Source organism: Salmo salar, chromosome 05 (genome assembly GCF_965601325.2).
Source record: "Salmo salar chromosome 05, fSalSal1, whole genome shotgun sequence".
Lineage (NCBI taxonomy): Eukaryota > Metazoa > Chordata > Actinopteri > Salmoniformes > Salmonidae > Salmo > Salmo salar.
In genome coordinates, this window is record NC_138295.1 from 5,404,407 (window position 1) to 5,421,667 (window position 17,261).

Sequence of the window (17,261 nt, forward strand, 5' to 3'; positions counted from 1 at the left end):
CCCAGCCAGCCCGCCCCCATTCTCCTCCTACCCAGCCAGCCCGCCCCCATTCCCCCCCTACCCAGCCAGCCAGTTGTATCTTCTGTCATGTCACCTGTCCGTAGCACCTGGGGCTGTTCAGTCTCGGAACCCAACTGGTCAGAGGAGTTGGGTGGAGTGAGGGTTTCTGGGTTGTTTTCCTAGTGGAAAAACGCTGAACACTGATTACAGGGGTCACTTTTCATTATGAGCTTGTTAGCTAGCCTGATGATGATGATGATACTAATAGCATGGGCTCCTCCTAGCTAGCCTTAATGTTAGCGTAACATTTGGCTGTCTAGCCTGTTTGCTAACGTCTTAATTGTTAGCATAGCATTGGAACAGTCTGCTTCTCTTGGGAGTGATTGGATGCTGTTGACAAGCTAGCCAGCTCCAGTTCAGTTCCTCACACTCAGTATATTTGAGTTCTATTAACAAGCTGCTCTTCTCCTGTAGCTTGTTACTGTCTAGTACTATGACCTTAACTTTTAATGAGGACTTGATCCCTCCCTCCCCTCTGGATGTGTCCCGAAATGGCAGCCTATTCCCTACATAGTGCACTAGGTTTGACCAGAGCCCTATGGGCCCTGTTGAAGGAATCTCTGCATTCAAGTTGCGTTTACTCCTTCTAATTACACGACACGTTGAGGTATTTCTTCTTTTCATATCCAATCAAATTGTATTGGTCACATGCACCGAATACAACAGGTGTAGACCTTCTCGTGAAATGCTGAATACAACAGGTGTAGACCTTCTCGTGAAATGCTGAATACAACAGGTGTAGACCTTCTCGTGAAATGCTGAATACAACAGGTGTAGACCTTCTCGTGAAATGCTGAATACAACAGGTGTAGACCTTCTCGTGAAATGCTGAATACAACAGGTGTAGACCTTATCGTGAAATGCTGAATACAACAGGTGTAGACCTTATCGTGAAATGCTGACTTACAAGCCCTTAATTTACAAACAATGCAGTTCAATAAATAAAATGTTTACTGAATAAAATAAAGTAACACAGGAAAATAACAATTGAAGCTATGCATAGTTAATAAACAGAGAGTAGCAGCAGTGTAATGTAGAATACCAGGAGGTGATGCAACTGGTCAGGATGCTCTCGATGGTGCAGCTGTAGAACTTTTCGAGGATCTGGGGACCCATGCCAAATCTTTTCAGTCTCCTCGGGGGAAAAGGCGATGTCTGTGCCCTCTTCAACTGTCTTGGTGTGTTTGGACCATGTTAGTTTGTTGGTGTTGTGGACACCAAGGAACTTGAAACTCTCGACCCGCTCCACTACAGCCCCGTCGATGTTAATGGGGGCCTGTTCGGCCCGCCTTTTCCTGTAGTCAGCGATCAGCTCCGTTGTCTTGCTCACATTGAGGGAGAGTTGTCTTGGCACCACACTGCCAAGTCTCTGACCACCACCTCCCTATAGGCTGTCAGTGATCAGGCCTACCACTGTTGTGTCGTCAGAAAACGTAATGATGGTGTTGTAGTCGTGCTTTATCACGCAGTTGTGTGTGAACAGAGTACAGGAGGGGACTGAGCACGCACACCTGAGGGGCCCCCATGTTGAGGATCAGGGTGGCAGATGTGTTGTTCCCTACCCTTACCACCTGGGGGTGGCCTGTCAGGAAGTCCAGGATCCAGTTGCAGAGGGAGGTGTTTAGTCCCAGGGTCCTTAGCTTATTGATGAGCTTTGAGGGCACTATGGTGTTGAACGCTGAGCTGTAGGCAATGAATAGCATTCTCACGTGTTCCTTTTGTCCAGGTGGGAAAGGGCAGTGTGGAGTGTGATTGAGATTGCCTCATCTGATGTTCTGTTGGGGCGCTATGCAAATTGAAGTGGGTGTAGGGATTCTGGGATAATGGTGTTGATGTGAGCCATGACCAGCCTTTCAAAGCACTTCATGGCTACTGACGTGAGTGCTACGGGTCTGTAGTCATTTAGGCAGGTTAACTTAGTGTTCTTGGGAACAGGCACTATGGTGGTCTGCTTAAAACATGTTGGTATTACAGACTCAGTCAGGGAGAGTTTGAAAATGTCAGTGAAGTCACTTACCAGTTGGTCCGCACATGCTCGCAGTACACGTCCTGGTAATCCGTCTGGCCCTGCGGCCTTGTGAATGTTGACCTGTTTAAAAGGTCATACTCACATCGGCTACGGGGAGCGTGTTCACTTTGGTTGTGACGTCACCTAGCTTGTTGGTGTGCTCTCATCGTCGTCCTCTTTTACTGAGGTGCTCTCTATCTGCATCCCAAATGGAAACCCTTTCCTTATTTACTGCACTACTTCCTCATGGGCCCTGGTCAAAAATAGTGCACTACAATGGTAATAGGGTGCCATTTGGGATGCATCATCTTTGTCCTATTGAGACGACTAATTCAGTGTTAGAAAAGGGGGGAACTAATTCGGTGTTAGAAAAGGGGGGAACTAATTCAGTGTTAGAAAAGGGGGGAACTAATTCGGTGTTAGAAAAGGGGGGAACTAATTCGGTGTTAGAAAAGGGGGGAACTAATTCGGTGTTAGAAAAGGGGGGACTAATTCGGTGTTAGAAAAGGGGGGAACTAATTCGGTGTTAGAAAAGGGGGGAACTAATTCAGTGTAAGAAAAGGGGGGAACTAATTCGGTGTTAGAAAAGGGGGGACTAATTCAGTGTAAGCGCATCCTGATCTGAACCTCCAAACACCCTTAGGAAAACCAGAACAGGGAAATCAATTCTGAGCAAGGTGATTGGTTGGCCAATTAAAACCCATACAACATCTAGGCGTGGCGCGGCGCAGGGGGAGGAATTATCAACATGAAGAAGCTGCTGTGATCATTAGGACATTTTATTTCCATTTATTTGATATACCTCCACAGACCAAGGGACTCATTTACTGCTTGAAAAAGTGATATACCCAAATCCATCCTCAGGGGGAACTCAAAACTTGGGCAGGAGAAAGATCTGTACTGTTATCTCCCTGACTAATGATACTCTGTGATCTGTATTTTTCTTTCCCTGACTAATGATATCTCTGATCTGTACTGTTCTCTCCCTGACTAATGATATCTCTGATCTGTACTGTTCTCTCCCTGACTAATGATATCTCTGATCTGTACTGTTCTCTCCCTGACTAATGATATCTCTGATCTGTACTGTTCTCTCCCTGACTAATGATATCTCTGATCTGTACTGTTCTCTCCCTGACTAATGATATCTCTGATCTGTACTGTTCTCTCCCTGACTAATGATATCTGTGATCTGTACTGTTCTCTCCCTTACTAATGATATCTGTGATCTGTACTGTTCTCTCCCTGACTAATGATATCTGTGATCTGTACTGTTCTCTCCCTGACTAATGATATCTCTGATCTGTACTGTTATCTCCCTGACTAATGATATCTCTGATCTGTACTGTTCTCTCCCTGACTAATGATATCTCTGATCTGTACTGTTCTCTCCCTGGCTAATGATATCTCTGATCTGTACTGTTCTCTCCCTGACTAATGATATCTCTGATCTGTACTGTTCTCTCCCTGGCTAATGATATCTCTGATCTGTACTCTTATCTCCCTGACTAATGATATCTCTGATCTGTACTGTTCTCTCCCTGACTAATGATATCTCTGATCTGTACTGTTATCTCCCTGGCTAATGATATCTCTGATCTGTACTGTTCTCTCCCTGACTAATGATATCTCTGATCTGTACTGTTCTCTCCCTGACTAATGATATCTCTGATCTGTACTGTTCTCTCCCTGACTAATGATATCTCTGATCTGTACTGTTCTCTCCCTGACTAATGATATCTGTGATCTGTACTGTTCTCTCCCTGACTAATGATATCTCTGATCTGTACTGTTCTCTCCCTGACTAATGATATCTCTGATCTGTACTCTTATCTCCCTGACTAATGATATCTCTGATCTGTACTGTTCTCTCCCTGACTAATGATATCTCTGATCTGTACTGTTCTCTCCCTGACTAATGATATCTCTGATCTGTACTGTTCTCTCCCTGACTAATGATATCTCTGATCTGTACTGTTCTCTCCCTGACTAATGATATCTCTGATCTGTACTGTTCTCTCCCTGACTAATGATATCTGTGATCTGTACTGTTCTCTCCCTGACTAATGATATCTCTGATCTGTACTGTTCTCTCCCTGACTAATGATATCTCTGATCTGTACTGTTCTCTCCCTGACTAATGATATCTCTGATCTGTACTGTTCTCTCCCTGACTAATGATCTCTGTCAACTGTTTGTTTTTTGGTTTTAAACCAACGGTAGTTGTTCATATGCATCTCTGGTCCGTCTCACGTATATCTCTGTATTATAAATGATTGTCTTGTAAAGGCCTGCATTTCATCCCTCAGTGACTTTCAGCCACCTTGCTGTCTCTCTTTCGCTCTGTCTTCGTCTCTGTAAATAGTCATTACACCTCTAACCTTCTCCCGCTCTCTCTCTCTCTCTCTCCAGGCTGGCAAGAAGGACAGGAGTGATGCTCTGAACACCGCCATCGACAGGATGACCAAGAAGACTAGGGACCTTCGCAGACAGGTTGGTCCCTCTTCTTCCTCCCTCTGTTCTCCCATTCCTCCTTCCACAGACAGGTTGGTCCCTCTTCTTCTTCCCTCTGTTCTCTTCCTCCCTCAATCTCCCTCTCCATTCTCCCATTCCTCCTTCCACAGACAGGTTTCCTTCCTCTGTTCTCTTCCTCCCTCTGTTCTCTTCCTCCCTCCATCCTCCCAGTCCCGTTCCTTCTCCAGAGACTTTCACAGACAGGTTGGTTTTACAAAATATTTAGTTTCTCTGCCAGAGGCTTTGTTTTTCTCTAGTACAGCTAAAATAACTGTTAAGCTGTTTGACTCCTCTCTCTCTCTTTCGTTCCTCCTTCTCTCTGTGTAGCTGCGTAAGGCAGTCATGGATCATGTCTCTGACTCGTTCCTGGAGACCAATGTTCCACTGTTGGTTCTGATTGAAGCGGCGAAGAATGGGAATGAAAAGGAGGTGAAGGAATACGCCCAGGTGTTTCGCGAGCACGCCAACAAGCTCATCGAGGTACGTTAGCAAAAGTTACACAAACATCTCTTGGAGATTTCTTATTCAGATACTGTAGGGTGACGTCTTCAGGAAGTGTCAGGTGTTAGATGGACCGGAGGATGGGGACGTCTATGACGGTAGGAACGTTACTACACTGAACAAAAACAAAACTCAACATGTAACAATTTCAAAAGATGTTTTACTGGGAATACAGATATGTTTCTGTTGCCCACATATATACCTTAAAAAAAAATCTGAAAACCAGTCAGTATCTGGTGTGACCACAATTTGCCTCACATCTCCGTCACGTAGAGTTGATCAGGATGTTGATTGTGGCCTGTGGAATGTTGTCCCCACTCCTCTTCAATGGCTATGCGTAGTTTCTGGATATTGGCGGGAACTGGAACACTCTGTCGTACACGTCTATCCAGAGCATCCCAAACATGCTCATTGGGTGACATGTCTGGTGTTATAAGGAACTAGGATCGACTTTCCATTCATTCTAGTTGCACGATTGACCTTGGAACGTTTATTTGACAAACTCCTTCATGTGATGTGTTTTACACCGACGATACAATACAGTGACTTCACAAAACATTAAGAACACCTGCACTTTCCATTACAGACTGACCAGGTGAATCCAGGTGAAAGTTGTTATCCCTTATTGATGTCACTTGTTCTAATCCACTTCGATCAGTGTAGATGAAGGGGAGGAGACAGGTTAATAAATCCTCTTAAGGATCTCTACAGATCGATGTCTCACCCACACGGGATGGTTGAGTTAATGTGCATTAATGCGATTAGCATTAGGCTGTAAGTAACACGAGCTTTTCCCAGGACATAGACATATCTGATATTGGTAGAAAGCTTAAATTATTTTTAATCTAACTGCACTGTCCAATTTACAGTAGCTATTACAGTGAAAGAATACCATGATATTGTTTGAGGAGAGTGCACAATTATGAACTTGAAAAGCTATTAATAAACCAATTAGGCACATTTGGGCAGTCTTGACACAACATTTTTTACCAAAATGCAATGGTTCATTGGTTCAGCCTGAAACTTTGCACATACACTGCTGCCATCTAGTGGCCAAAATATAAATTGTGCTTGGTCTGAAATAATACGTTATGGCCTTTCTCTTGCATTTCAAAGATGGTACAAAAAAAAAACGTACAAAAAAATTCTCTTTTACCAGATCTAATGTTATATTCTCCAGGGTTATTTTCACATTTCCACTAACTTCAAAGTGTTTCATTTCAAATGGTACCAAGAATATCCATATCCTTGCTACAGGCAGTTAGATTTGGGAATGTCATTTCAGGAGAAAATTGGAAGAAAGGGGCAGATCCTTATGAGTTTTTTTAAAAGAAGGAATTTTAAGCCTTGAGACAATTGAGACATGTCTGTGTCTGTGTGCCATTCAGAAGGTGAATGGGCAAGACAAAATATTTAAGTGCCTTTTGAACGTGGTATGGTAGTAGGTGACAGGCGCACCGGTTTGTGTGAACGCTGCTGGGATTTAAACGCCTAACGGTTTCCTGTGTGTATTAATGGTCCACCACCCAAAGGACATCCAGCCAACTGGACACAACTGTCGGAAGAATTGGAGTCAACGTGGACCAGCATCCCTGTGGAACGCTTTCTACACCTTGTAGAGTCCATTCCCCGACGAATTGAGGCTGTTCTGAGGGCAAATGAAGGGGGGGGTGCCACTCAATATTAGGAAGGTGTTTCCAATGTTTGATATTATTAGTGTATGTTGAGAACAGAACAGTGGAATTAGGTCAGTAGCTAGCACCCAGTCTTAGCAAATGCCTTGTGTGATTGTGCTCCTGGGTAGCCGTGCAGTGTAAAGCTGCAGTATGTGTGTGTGTTGTAATTCATTCTGTTTGTGAAAACACAAGCCAAAGAGGTATATGCCATGCCCTGAGAATGCACCGCAATAGTCTTCGACACTCACACCAACTCTCCATCTAAACCAACACTGACTAAAGGCCTTGGCACATCGGATTTCATCTTTTTAAGATTATTAAATGTCACACTGTGCAATGTTTTAATATTGATCAACCTGGCCAGATTGTGCGATTTAGCTTCAGTTCTGTCGTCACATTCTGCGATTGGCCTCCGAGGCTACTTCAGCTGCAACGGTGGACCTGATCATGTGTCGGTACTGGCAGTTGAACATCAACTGGGTCTGATCACGTGTCGGCACCGGCAGTTGAACATCAACTGGGTCTGATCATGTGTCGGCACCGGCAGTTCAGGCCTCACTCTATGCTTATGCGCGAGTGAAGTGAGTTCGGGAAAAACTGAAAGTATGCAACCATGGAAATTGTTTTCTCATACAAACTTTTTCCAAACTCCTAATCAAATGTGCTTCACCAAAATAACATTGTCGCTGTGGAACATTTATTTTTCATTAGGTAGATTTGACTGCAAATGTCATGCAAACACATTTTTATGAAATTGTTATTCTTGCACAGCATGTAAACATTTAAATATAACTATATTAATCTCACAATCGTATTATTGTGTGCATGCTCAGTGCTGTCGTGTCTTTGGGGTACCATTAAACTGAAGACATGTTTATCAAAATAACTCCCTGTAATTATTATCACACGATTAAACTGATTCATCGTTTAACTAGGAGATCGGGGCACCAAGGAAAATATTCAGGTTACAAAGTTATAATTTTCCTAATATAACTTTCCTATATTATAACATTATATATTATATTCTATTATAGTATAGGCCGATTATCTTCTGGTTTAAATGGTGTATTTTACCTCGCGTCCAGTCTCATTCCAAACGTCGTACATTGTTGTATCTGCACGAACCCAGTCTTTACCAAGAGTCATCCATACATCAATTGTCTTAAAATCATTTATTTACTAAACTAAGTAATTCACTGAAAGCATACAAACAGTAATTATCATCACAAAGAATTGGTAGGGTAATGTGCCCTAGTGGGCTAAACAGGCATGGCGGCCTGTTACACAAAGGGTCATAAAAGGTCAGCTGAGAAGGCACACAGGGTTCATTAATATTAACAATTGATATGCTAAACCTTGCACATGAACGCTCACTCATTCGGGAACAATTGCAATCAATATATATTTACGCTCAGTGTGTCGTCGGGATCCTTGTTGGAGAGTCGTTCTGTTGGAGAGCTCTCTCTCTCTAGTCTCTCTCTCTCTAGTCTCTCTCTCTCTGTGTCTCTCTCTCTCTAGTCTCTCTCTCTCTAGTCTCTCTCTCTCTAGTCTCTCTCTCTCTAGTCTCTCTCTCTAGTCTCTCTAGTCTCTCTCTCTAGTCTCTCTCTCTAGTCTCTCTCTCTAGTCTCTCTCTCTCTAGTCTCTCTCTCTCTAGTCTCTCTCTCTCTAGTCTCTCTCTCTCTATTCTCTCTCTCTAGTCTCTCTCTCTAGTCTCTCTCTCTCTAGTCTCTCTCTCTCTCTCTAGTCTCTCTCTCTAGTCTCTCTCTCTCTCTCTAGTCTCTCTCTCTAGTCTCTCTCTCTCTAGTCTCTCTCTCTAGTCTCTCTCTCTAGTCTCTCTCTCTAGTCTCTCTCTCTAGTCTCTCTCTCTAGTCTCTCTCTCTAGTCTCTCTCTCTAGTCTCTCTCTCTCTAGTCTCTCTCTCTAGTCTCTCTCTCTAGTCTCTCTCTCTAGTCTCTCTCTCTAGTCTCTCTCTCTAGTCTCTCTCTCTCTAGTCTCCCTCTCTCTCTAGTCTCCTCTCTCTCTAGTCTCTCTCTCTCTAGTCTCTCTCTCTCTAGTCTCTCTCTCTCTAGTCTCTCTCTCTCTAGTCTCTCTCTCTCTAGTCTCTCTCTCTCTAGTCTCTCTCTCTCTAGTCTCTCTCTCTCTAGTCTCTCTCTAGTCTCTCTCTCTAGTCTCTCTCTCTCTAGTCTCTCTCTCTCTAGTCTCTCTCTCTCTAGTCTCTCTCTCTAGTCTCTCTCTCTAGTCTAGCTCTCTCTCTAGTCTCTCTCTCTAGTCTCTCTCTCTAGTCTCTCTCTCTAGTCTCTCTCTCTAGTCTCTCTCTCTGTGTCTCTCTCTCTAGTCTCTCTCTCTCTAGTCTCTCTCTAGTCTCTCTCTCTCTAGTCTCTCTCTCTCTAGTCTCTCTCTAGTCTCTCTCTAGTCTCTCTCTCTAGTCTCTCTCTCTCTAGTCTCTCTCTCTAGTCTCTCTCTCTAGTCTCTCTCTCTAGTCTCTCTCTCTCTCTCTCTCTCTAGTCTCTCTCTCTAGTCTCTCTCTCTCTAGTCTCTCTCTCTCTAGTCTCTCTCTCTAGTCTCTCTCTCTAGTCTCTCTCTAGTCTCTCTAGTCTCTCTCTCTCTAGTCTCTCTCTCTAGTCTCTCTCTCTCTAGTCTCTCTCTCTCTAGTCTCTCTCTCTCTAGTCTCTCTCTCTCTAGTCTCTCTCTAGTCTCTCTCTCTAGTCTCTCTCTCTCTAGTCTCTCTCTCTCTAGTCTCTCTCTCTAGTCTCTCTCTCTAGTCTCTCTCTCTCTAGTCTCTCTCTCTCTAGTCTCTCTCTCTAGTCTCTCTCTCTAGTCTCTCTCTCTCTAGTCTCTCTCTCTCTAGTCCTCTCTCTCTCTAGTCTCTCTCTCTCTAGTCTCTCTCTCTCTAGTCTCTCTCTCTCTAGTCTCTCTCTCTCTAGTCTCTCTCTCTCTAGTCTCTCTCTCTCTAGTCTCTCTCTCTCTAGTCTCTCTCTCTCTAGTCTCTCTCTCTCTAGTCTCTCTCTCTCTAGTCTCTCTCTCTCTAGTCTCTCTCTCTCTAGTCTCTCTCTCTCTAGTCTCTCTCTCTCTCTAGTCTCTCTCTCTCTAGTCTCTCTCTCTCTAGTCTCTCTCTCTCTAGTCTCTCTCTCTAGTCTCTCTCTCTCTAGTCTCTCTCTCTCTAGTCTCTCTCTCTCTAGTCTCTCTCTCTCTAGTCTCTCTCTCTCTAGTCTCTCTCTCTCTAGTCTCTCTCTCTCTAGTCTCTCTCTCTCTAGTCTCTCTCTCTCTAGTCTCTCTCTCTCTAGTCTCTCTCTCTCTAGTCTCTCTCTCTCTAGTCTCTCTCTCTCTCTCTCTAGTCTCTCTCTCTCTCTCTCTAGTCTCTCTCTCTCTCTCTAGTCTCTCTCTCTCTAGTCTCTCTCTCTCTCTAGTCTCTCTCTCTCTCTAGTCTCTCTCTCTCTCTAGTCTCTCTCTCTCTAGTCTCTCTCTCTCTCAGTCTCTCTCTCTCTAGTCTCTCTCTCTCTAGTCTCTCTCTCTCTCTAGTCTCTCTCTCTCTAGTCTCTCTCTCTCTAGTCTCTCTCTCTCTAGTCTCTCTCTCTCTAGTCTCTCTCTCTCTAGTCTCTCTCTCTCTAGTCTCTCTAGTCTCTCTCTCTAGTCTCTCTCTCTCTAGTCTCTCTCTCTCTAGTCTCTCTCTCTCTCAGTCTCTCTCTCTCTCTAGTCTCTCTCTCTCTCTAGTCTCTCTCTCTCTCTAGTCTCTCTCTCTCTCTAGTCTCTCTCTCTCTCTAGTCTCTCTCTCTCTCTAGTCTCTCTCTCTCTCTAGTCTCTCTCTCTCTCTAGTCTCTCTCTCTCTCTAGTCTCTCTCTCTCTCTAGTCTCTCTCTCTCTCTAGTCTCTCTCTCTCTCTAGTCTCTCTCTCTCTCTAGTCTCTCTCTCTCTCTAGTCTCTCTCTCTCTCTAGTCTCTCTCTCTCTAGTCTCTCTCTCTCTAGTCTCTCTCTCTCTAGTCTCTCTCTCTCTAGTCTCTCTCTCTCTAGTCTCTCTCTCTCTAGTCTCTCTCTCTCTAGTCTCTCTCTCTCTAGTCTCTCTCTCTCTAGTCTCTCTCTCTCTAGTCTCTCTCTCTCTAGTCTCTCTCTCTAGTCTCTCTCTCTCTAGTCTCTCTCTCTCTAGTCTCTCTCTCTCTAGTCTCTCTCTCTCTAGTCTCTCTCTCTCTAGTCTCTCTCTCTCTCTCTCTAGTCTCTCTCTCTTCTCTCTAGTCTCTCTCTCTCTAGTCTCTCTCTCTCTAGTCTCTCTCTCTCTCTAGTCTCTCTCTCTCTCTAGTCTCTCTCTCTCTAGTCTCTCTCTCTCTAGTCTCTCTCTCTCTCTAGTCTCTCTCTCTCTAGTCTCTCTCTCTCTAGTCTCTCTCTCTCTAGTCTCTCTCTCTCTAGTCTCTCTCTCTCTAGTCTCTCTCTCTCTAGTCTCTCTCTCTAGTCTCTCTCTCTAGTCTCTCTCTCTCTAGTCTCTCTCTCTCTAGTCTCTCTCTCTCTAGTCTCTCTCTCTCTAGTCTCTCTCTCTCTCTAGTCTCTCTCTCTCTCTAGTCTCTCTCTCTCTCTAGTCTCTCTCTCTCTAGTCTCTCTCTCTCTCTAGTCTCTCTCTCTCTCTAGTCTCTCTCTCTCTCTAGTCTCTCTCTCTCTCTAGTCTCTCTCTCTCTCTAGTCTCTCTCTCTCTCTAGTCTCTCTCTCTCTCTAGTCTCTCTCTCTCTAGTCTCTCTCTCTCTAGTCTCTCTCTCTCTAGTCTCTCTCTCTAGTCTCTCTCTCTCTAGTCTCTCTCTCTCTAGTCTCTCTCTCTCTAGTCTCTCTCTCTCTAGTCTCTCTCTCTCTAGTCTCTCTCTCTTCTAGTCTCTCTCTCTTCTAGTCTCTCTCTCTCTAGTCTCTCTCTCTTCTAGTCTCTCTCTTCTAGTCTCTCTCTGTGTCTCTCTCTCTGTGTCTCTCTCTCTGTGTCTCTCTCTCTGTGTGTGTGTCTCTCTCTCTGTGTGTGTGTCTCTCTCTCTGTGTGTGTGTCTCTCTCTCTGTGTGTGTGTCTCTCTCTCTGTGTGTGTGTCTCTCTCTCTGTGTGTGTGTCTCTCTCTCTAGTCTCTCTCTCTCTAGTCTCTCTCTCTCTAGTCTCTCTCTCTCTAGTCTCTCTCTCTGTGTTAGAATGGATCTTTCAAAGCGACATTCATTAATGTCGTCATAGAATGGTTGTTTCGTCGGTCTTCGCGTTGAATGATATAATTTCTAGCTGCAGACTATTAATTAATATCAAAGACTTGTTCTTATTCTGTCGGTATCGATAGTCTAAAAGTTAACCACGTAGTATAGTTCACTTTCAGTATAGGAATTGGATGGTCAAACCTTTTGGCCAACTCGCAATGGAGTGGAGGCCTGGTCTGAAGAAAGTAAATCAGGGTGGGGTTTTATAGTCAACATAGAACAGGCTTGTCACATGACGCCTGGTCCTGTCTGTGTCCCTGGGGGCGTGCCGATGACTAATTTAATCTTTGAACATAAATACATTCTATCACATTAACATCAGTACACAGCATCTCAATGTATTACAAAATAGCTTTATCCTTATTAATACATTCTATACAACCATTTGGATGCAAGTCCCATAGCTGAGGCTATTATATAAACAGTTTTATGGTAATATGGCTATATTGTCTCTTCTGAGTATCACAAAATTTTACCAAGCGGACCAGTTCGTAGCTGGATTCTTCACCAATCTTTTATACCTTCTCCAGAACATAAATGTCGTTCGGTTCCCCAATTCTGTGAGTTGGAAGAATTTCCTGTGTCTCTCTATGAAACCCCTCTGTCTCAACTGGGCCATGCGGCAGGACATTCTCCTTTAGAATTTTACAACCCCTTCACACAGGGCCTGGGTGGGGGGAGGTAGGTTGGGGGATGGGGGGAGGGGGTCAACTGTCCTCCCTGTACTCAAAGAGGCCAACGTCATGACAGTGCAGTCAGACTTCCTAATTGTTCAGTCTCCGGGATCGGCTCGCCACACTACGCGATAACGGCTCAACGTTTCTGACACTGCTACAACTTTGTCAGAACCTACAACCGTACGTAGAGGTAGTTAATGGTAGACCTAGACCCTGTCACACTGAACGACCCAAGACGTCCGACCATCGTTTATAACCGAAGAATTTGCCCCCCCCTCCCCCAAAGGGGACATTTAGTCTGGGACGGCAAAATCGTAGCGTAAGATGGCTAAAATCATAGTCAGCGAAGGCTTTAATTCAACAGGCTTGAGCTTTATGGAAGACGCTGCAGCAGAAACCGGATGGTGTTGTGGTCCCAAATGTCACCCTATTCCCTATGTAGTGAACTACGTTTGACCCCGTACCTGTAGGGCTAGTGCACTATATAGGGTGCCCTGGCCATGGTGTTGTGATTTGAGCCGTCAGACAGAAAGACAAACACTTTGTCTGATCTGTATGGCTGGTCACAGCTGTGGAGCCTACTTTGAGCCTGGCCCAGAGTAGCCAAACCTCTCCCCCCTGCTCTCCCCCGGCCTCCCCCCGTGCTTTCTCCCCCGGCCTCCCCCCGTGCTTTCTCCCCCGGCCTCCCCCCGTGCTTTCTCCCCCCGCCTCCCCCCGTGCTTTCTCCCCCCGCCTCCCCCCGTGCGCTCCCCCAGCCTCTCCCTGCCTGACCAGGTTAAGTGATTCCTCTGGGACCGGGATTCATTGTCTCAACAGTTGTATCTCCATCCACCTACTACTTAGTGACAGACGGAGACAGCATAACACAGGGAAGGAACGAAAGCTTTCTCCCCTGCTGTTCAGCGACTGTTGATTTCTGACTACCACAGTGATAGTCAGACTGAAACAAAAAGGCTTTGTAAAATGTATTGCACTCTCTCTCTCCCTCACCACCCCCCCCCCCCCCTTTTTTTCTTTTTTTTTCTCGTGTTCCCTCTCTCATCCCCCTTCCTCTCGCTCTCACGCCATCTCTCAAGCGTTCTCGCTCATTCTGTCAAGTCAATTCTAAGGGGTTTTATTGGCATGGGAGACGTGTTTACATTGCCAGAGCAAGTGAAAATAAACAGTGAGATGTAACAAAAATCTAAAAAAAATAAAATAAAAAAAAAAAGTTAACATTGCACTCAAAGTTCTCAAAAGGATGGACATTTCTAATGTTATATGATCACCTATGTACAGTGTAGAACACGATCCACTTTCCCTAAAAGCATGATGGTCATGTTTGAGGAACATTAACAGTCTTCGTCAGTTGACTTGAAATCTGCCCCCCCCCCCCCCAGTGAATAAACTTTGTAACTGTGTCAGAGTGTCATGCACTGACATTTGAAAGTGACCTCTCACTTGTCCCTATGGATGGCCCATGACCGAACCCTTGCCATTTGACTCAGTGGATGGTGCAGACGGGTTGAGTTGGGGGGGGGGGGGGGGGGGGGGAGTAGAGTTACCATGCGGGACAGGGAGCCAGAGCAGGCCAGAGGGTTATCATACTGGCCAGGAGCAAGCCTGAGGAAATTGGTGGAAGCTGGTGAGGAATCAGAGGAAAGGGCCATTAGGATCCTGGGGGCCCACGCTGTCAGCAGTGGCATTAAGGGATGACACAACTTGAACTCCTCTGACGCTGGGGGGAGGTAGCGCGCACTGAGGTACGGTCATCTGGTCCATATACACCCTAATATGGATTAGAATCAGTAGAACATGGAACGGTGTTGAAAGAGTGAGGATAGCCTGTGTAGAATTATGGGCTCGACTACAGGGAAGGGACCGTCCGTGTGGAGGCTGGTTTTGTGGTGTCGACTACAGGGAAGGAGCGTCCGTGTGGAGGCTGGTTTTGTGTCGTCGACTACAGGGAAGGGAGGGTCCGTGTGGAGGCTGGTTTTGTGTTGTCGACTACAGGGAAGGGAGGGTCCGTGTGGAGGCTGGTTTTGTGTTGTCGACTACAGGAAAGGGACCGTCCGTGTGGAGGCTGGTTTTGTGTCGTCGACTACAGGGAAGGGACCGTCCGTGTGGAAGCTGGTTTTGTGTTGTCGACTACAGGGAAGGGAGCGTCCGTGTGGAGGCTGGTTTTGTGTTGTCGACTACAGGAAAGGGAGCGTCCGTGTGGAGGCTGGTTTTGTGTTGTCGACTACAGGGAAGGGACCGTCCGTGTGGAGGCTGGTTTTGTTGTCGACTACAGTCCGTGTGGAGGCTGGTTTTGTGGTGTGTCTGTATTAAAAAAATGTTCCCCCAGTTTTACAATTACCTTGGTTAGAAAATGTATTGTAGATACTCTGAACACATGAAATCCCTCGCCACTAACAGCTACTGTACTGCTACATATTGTGTGTGGGTAGTCTATCAATGCATTGGAATGGAACAAGTCTTTATTCCAGAGGATAGATACATTGTATGGATCCCAAATTGCACCCTATTCTGGCTATTACCTATAAAGTACACTACTTTAGACTTTTTTAAGTCTTTTGTGTTCTGGTCAAAAGTAGAGCACTATATAGGGAATAAGTGTCCATTTCCAGACACAGCCGTTATATATCACATGGTTATACGGGGCCTTCCCTGTGGCTCAGTTGGTAGAGCATGGTGTTTGCAACGCCAGGGTTGTGGGTTCGATTCCCACGGGGGGGGCAGTACCAAAAAAAATAAATGCATGAAATGTATGCATTCACTACTGTAAGTCGCTCTGGATAAGAGCGTCTGCTAAATGACTAAAATGTAAATGTATACAGGGTGAGTCATCAGACTGGGATTGACAGATGTTTGGCTAACGCCACATTATGTTCACACTACTAATGGCCAATTAGTGTCTATCATTTTTCTTACTTATAAAATGACTAAGTTACATCCTCTATATTTATCAGGTGAAAATAGCCATATGAGTATCTAAGTGATGTTGTGATGGCTCTGTAAGTGGTGTTGTGATGGCTGCAACAGTCATGGATGCAGGGTTTATTTTCTCAGGGTATCTTTGCCCAGGGTCTTCAGCCTATATATTCTGTGTCCCAGATGGCACCCTATTCCCTATATAGTGCACTACTTTTGACCAGAGCCATATGGGACCTCGTGAAAAGTAGTGCAACAAATAAGGAATAGAGTTCTATTTTGGATGCACCTATATTGGCCTCAGAGACCACAGCTGTTGAACCAGTACAAAGCTGTAAAGGTAAAGGGTGGCTGCTTTGAAGAATCTCAAATATAAAAAAATATATTTAGTGCTGCGTTGTGCACTTCTCACTGAGTGCGCTGCGCAAATCCGAAGCGTCTCGCTCACACGGCTCCTCACAGGCTACAAGTGAAGACAACATCGAGGACGCAACTGAACGCGTCCTTTACTTTATTCCGAGGTGCATGTTGAAGATATTGGAAGAACTGTCCATATTTACTTTTCGTTAGCAAACAAGATGACTTGGCCTAACGAACAGCAAAAGCACTAGCCTATGTCAATCTACTATCCCCCATAGTACAAAAGTCGACCTATTCTGTGCGAGAAATAAATATTCAAAACACAGTCTGGGACAGTTGTAGGATGCGATAGATCCCAAATTAATACAACCACTAGCATCAAAAAACCTTTTATAAGCAATGAGGCCGACCTAACAGATCTGAACTTTTAGCTTAATGTTGATAAACTATTAGGCTATTTCTTCACTTAAGTGCAGCAATGTGCACATGATAGTAGGCTGTAAACTCAACGTTCCATTAGCCGAAAACACCATTATCAAAAGTGACCGCAAATGCAATTATGCCTGTAATTATTTTATTATAAAGGTGCATTTTTTTATGGTAAAAACGTTCATCCCCCAGAACTGAAACTCGTGTGCTTCTTATTTATGCCAGTTAGACTCTGCACCCTTTGTAAAGCGGGTTTATGTGCTTCATTTTAAGACGTTATTTGGCCACTTTAGTTGTGGTACAAACCTTATCAAAACATATAGGCCTATGGGCTAGAATACATGAGGTGTGCGACTATGATTAGAAAAAGTCAGGAAAGACTTTCTTAAGCTGGCCATCATTCACAAGTGACAGGCTAATATTGTCACCCATCAGACTTTTCTTGATTTAATCTTGTCTTTACATATACTAAATAATATGTGAAAATAGTTATGATTTAGAATGGACCATTTATCATGCACCTGTATCAAAACAGGGGCAGCGGGAAAAAATACATGTGATCTATGAACTTTAATAGCGAATGGAGGACGCTTTTCCCTCTGATTTATTTTCATGCCAGCCAGGTAGGTTATACTCCTGTTGCAAAGCAATGTGCTTAATATTAGGAAAGTTGAGAAATAAATATAGTAGGCCTAGCCTATAGAAAGCTGATGGGATCCTCCTCTTTTTAATAGAGGCCATCAAAACTGTTTTGTCATGCAACTTCATAGCCTTCAGAAATGTTGTGCAACATGAGCTCATGGGCTCTCATAAAGTGTTTGATTGGATTTTTGATTACATTTGCATTGACGTCAGAGTGATTAGAGGGACAATAGAGTGTTGAGTACCAGGCAGTAGCATCAGAGCTTGGAGAAGCATAGTTA

At 44.6% G+C, this 17,261-nt stretch overlaps 1 protein-coding gene across 1 annotated transcript in view; it reads left to right on the forward strand.

Annotated features, from left to right (window-relative positions):
- Positions 1-17,261, forward strand: part of LOC106604127 (catenin (cadherin-associated protein), alpha 1) — a 246,912-nt gene that overhangs the window by 122,653 nt on the left and 106,998 nt on the right. The window contains exons 9-10 of the mRNA XM_082974984.1: positions 4,481-4,561; positions 4,910-5,062. Of these exons, the coding sequence (XP_082831110.1) occupies positions 4,481-4,561; positions 4,910-5,062 (234 nt within the window). The remainder of the gene's footprint in view (positions 1-4,480; positions 4,562-4,909; positions 5,063-17,261) is intronic.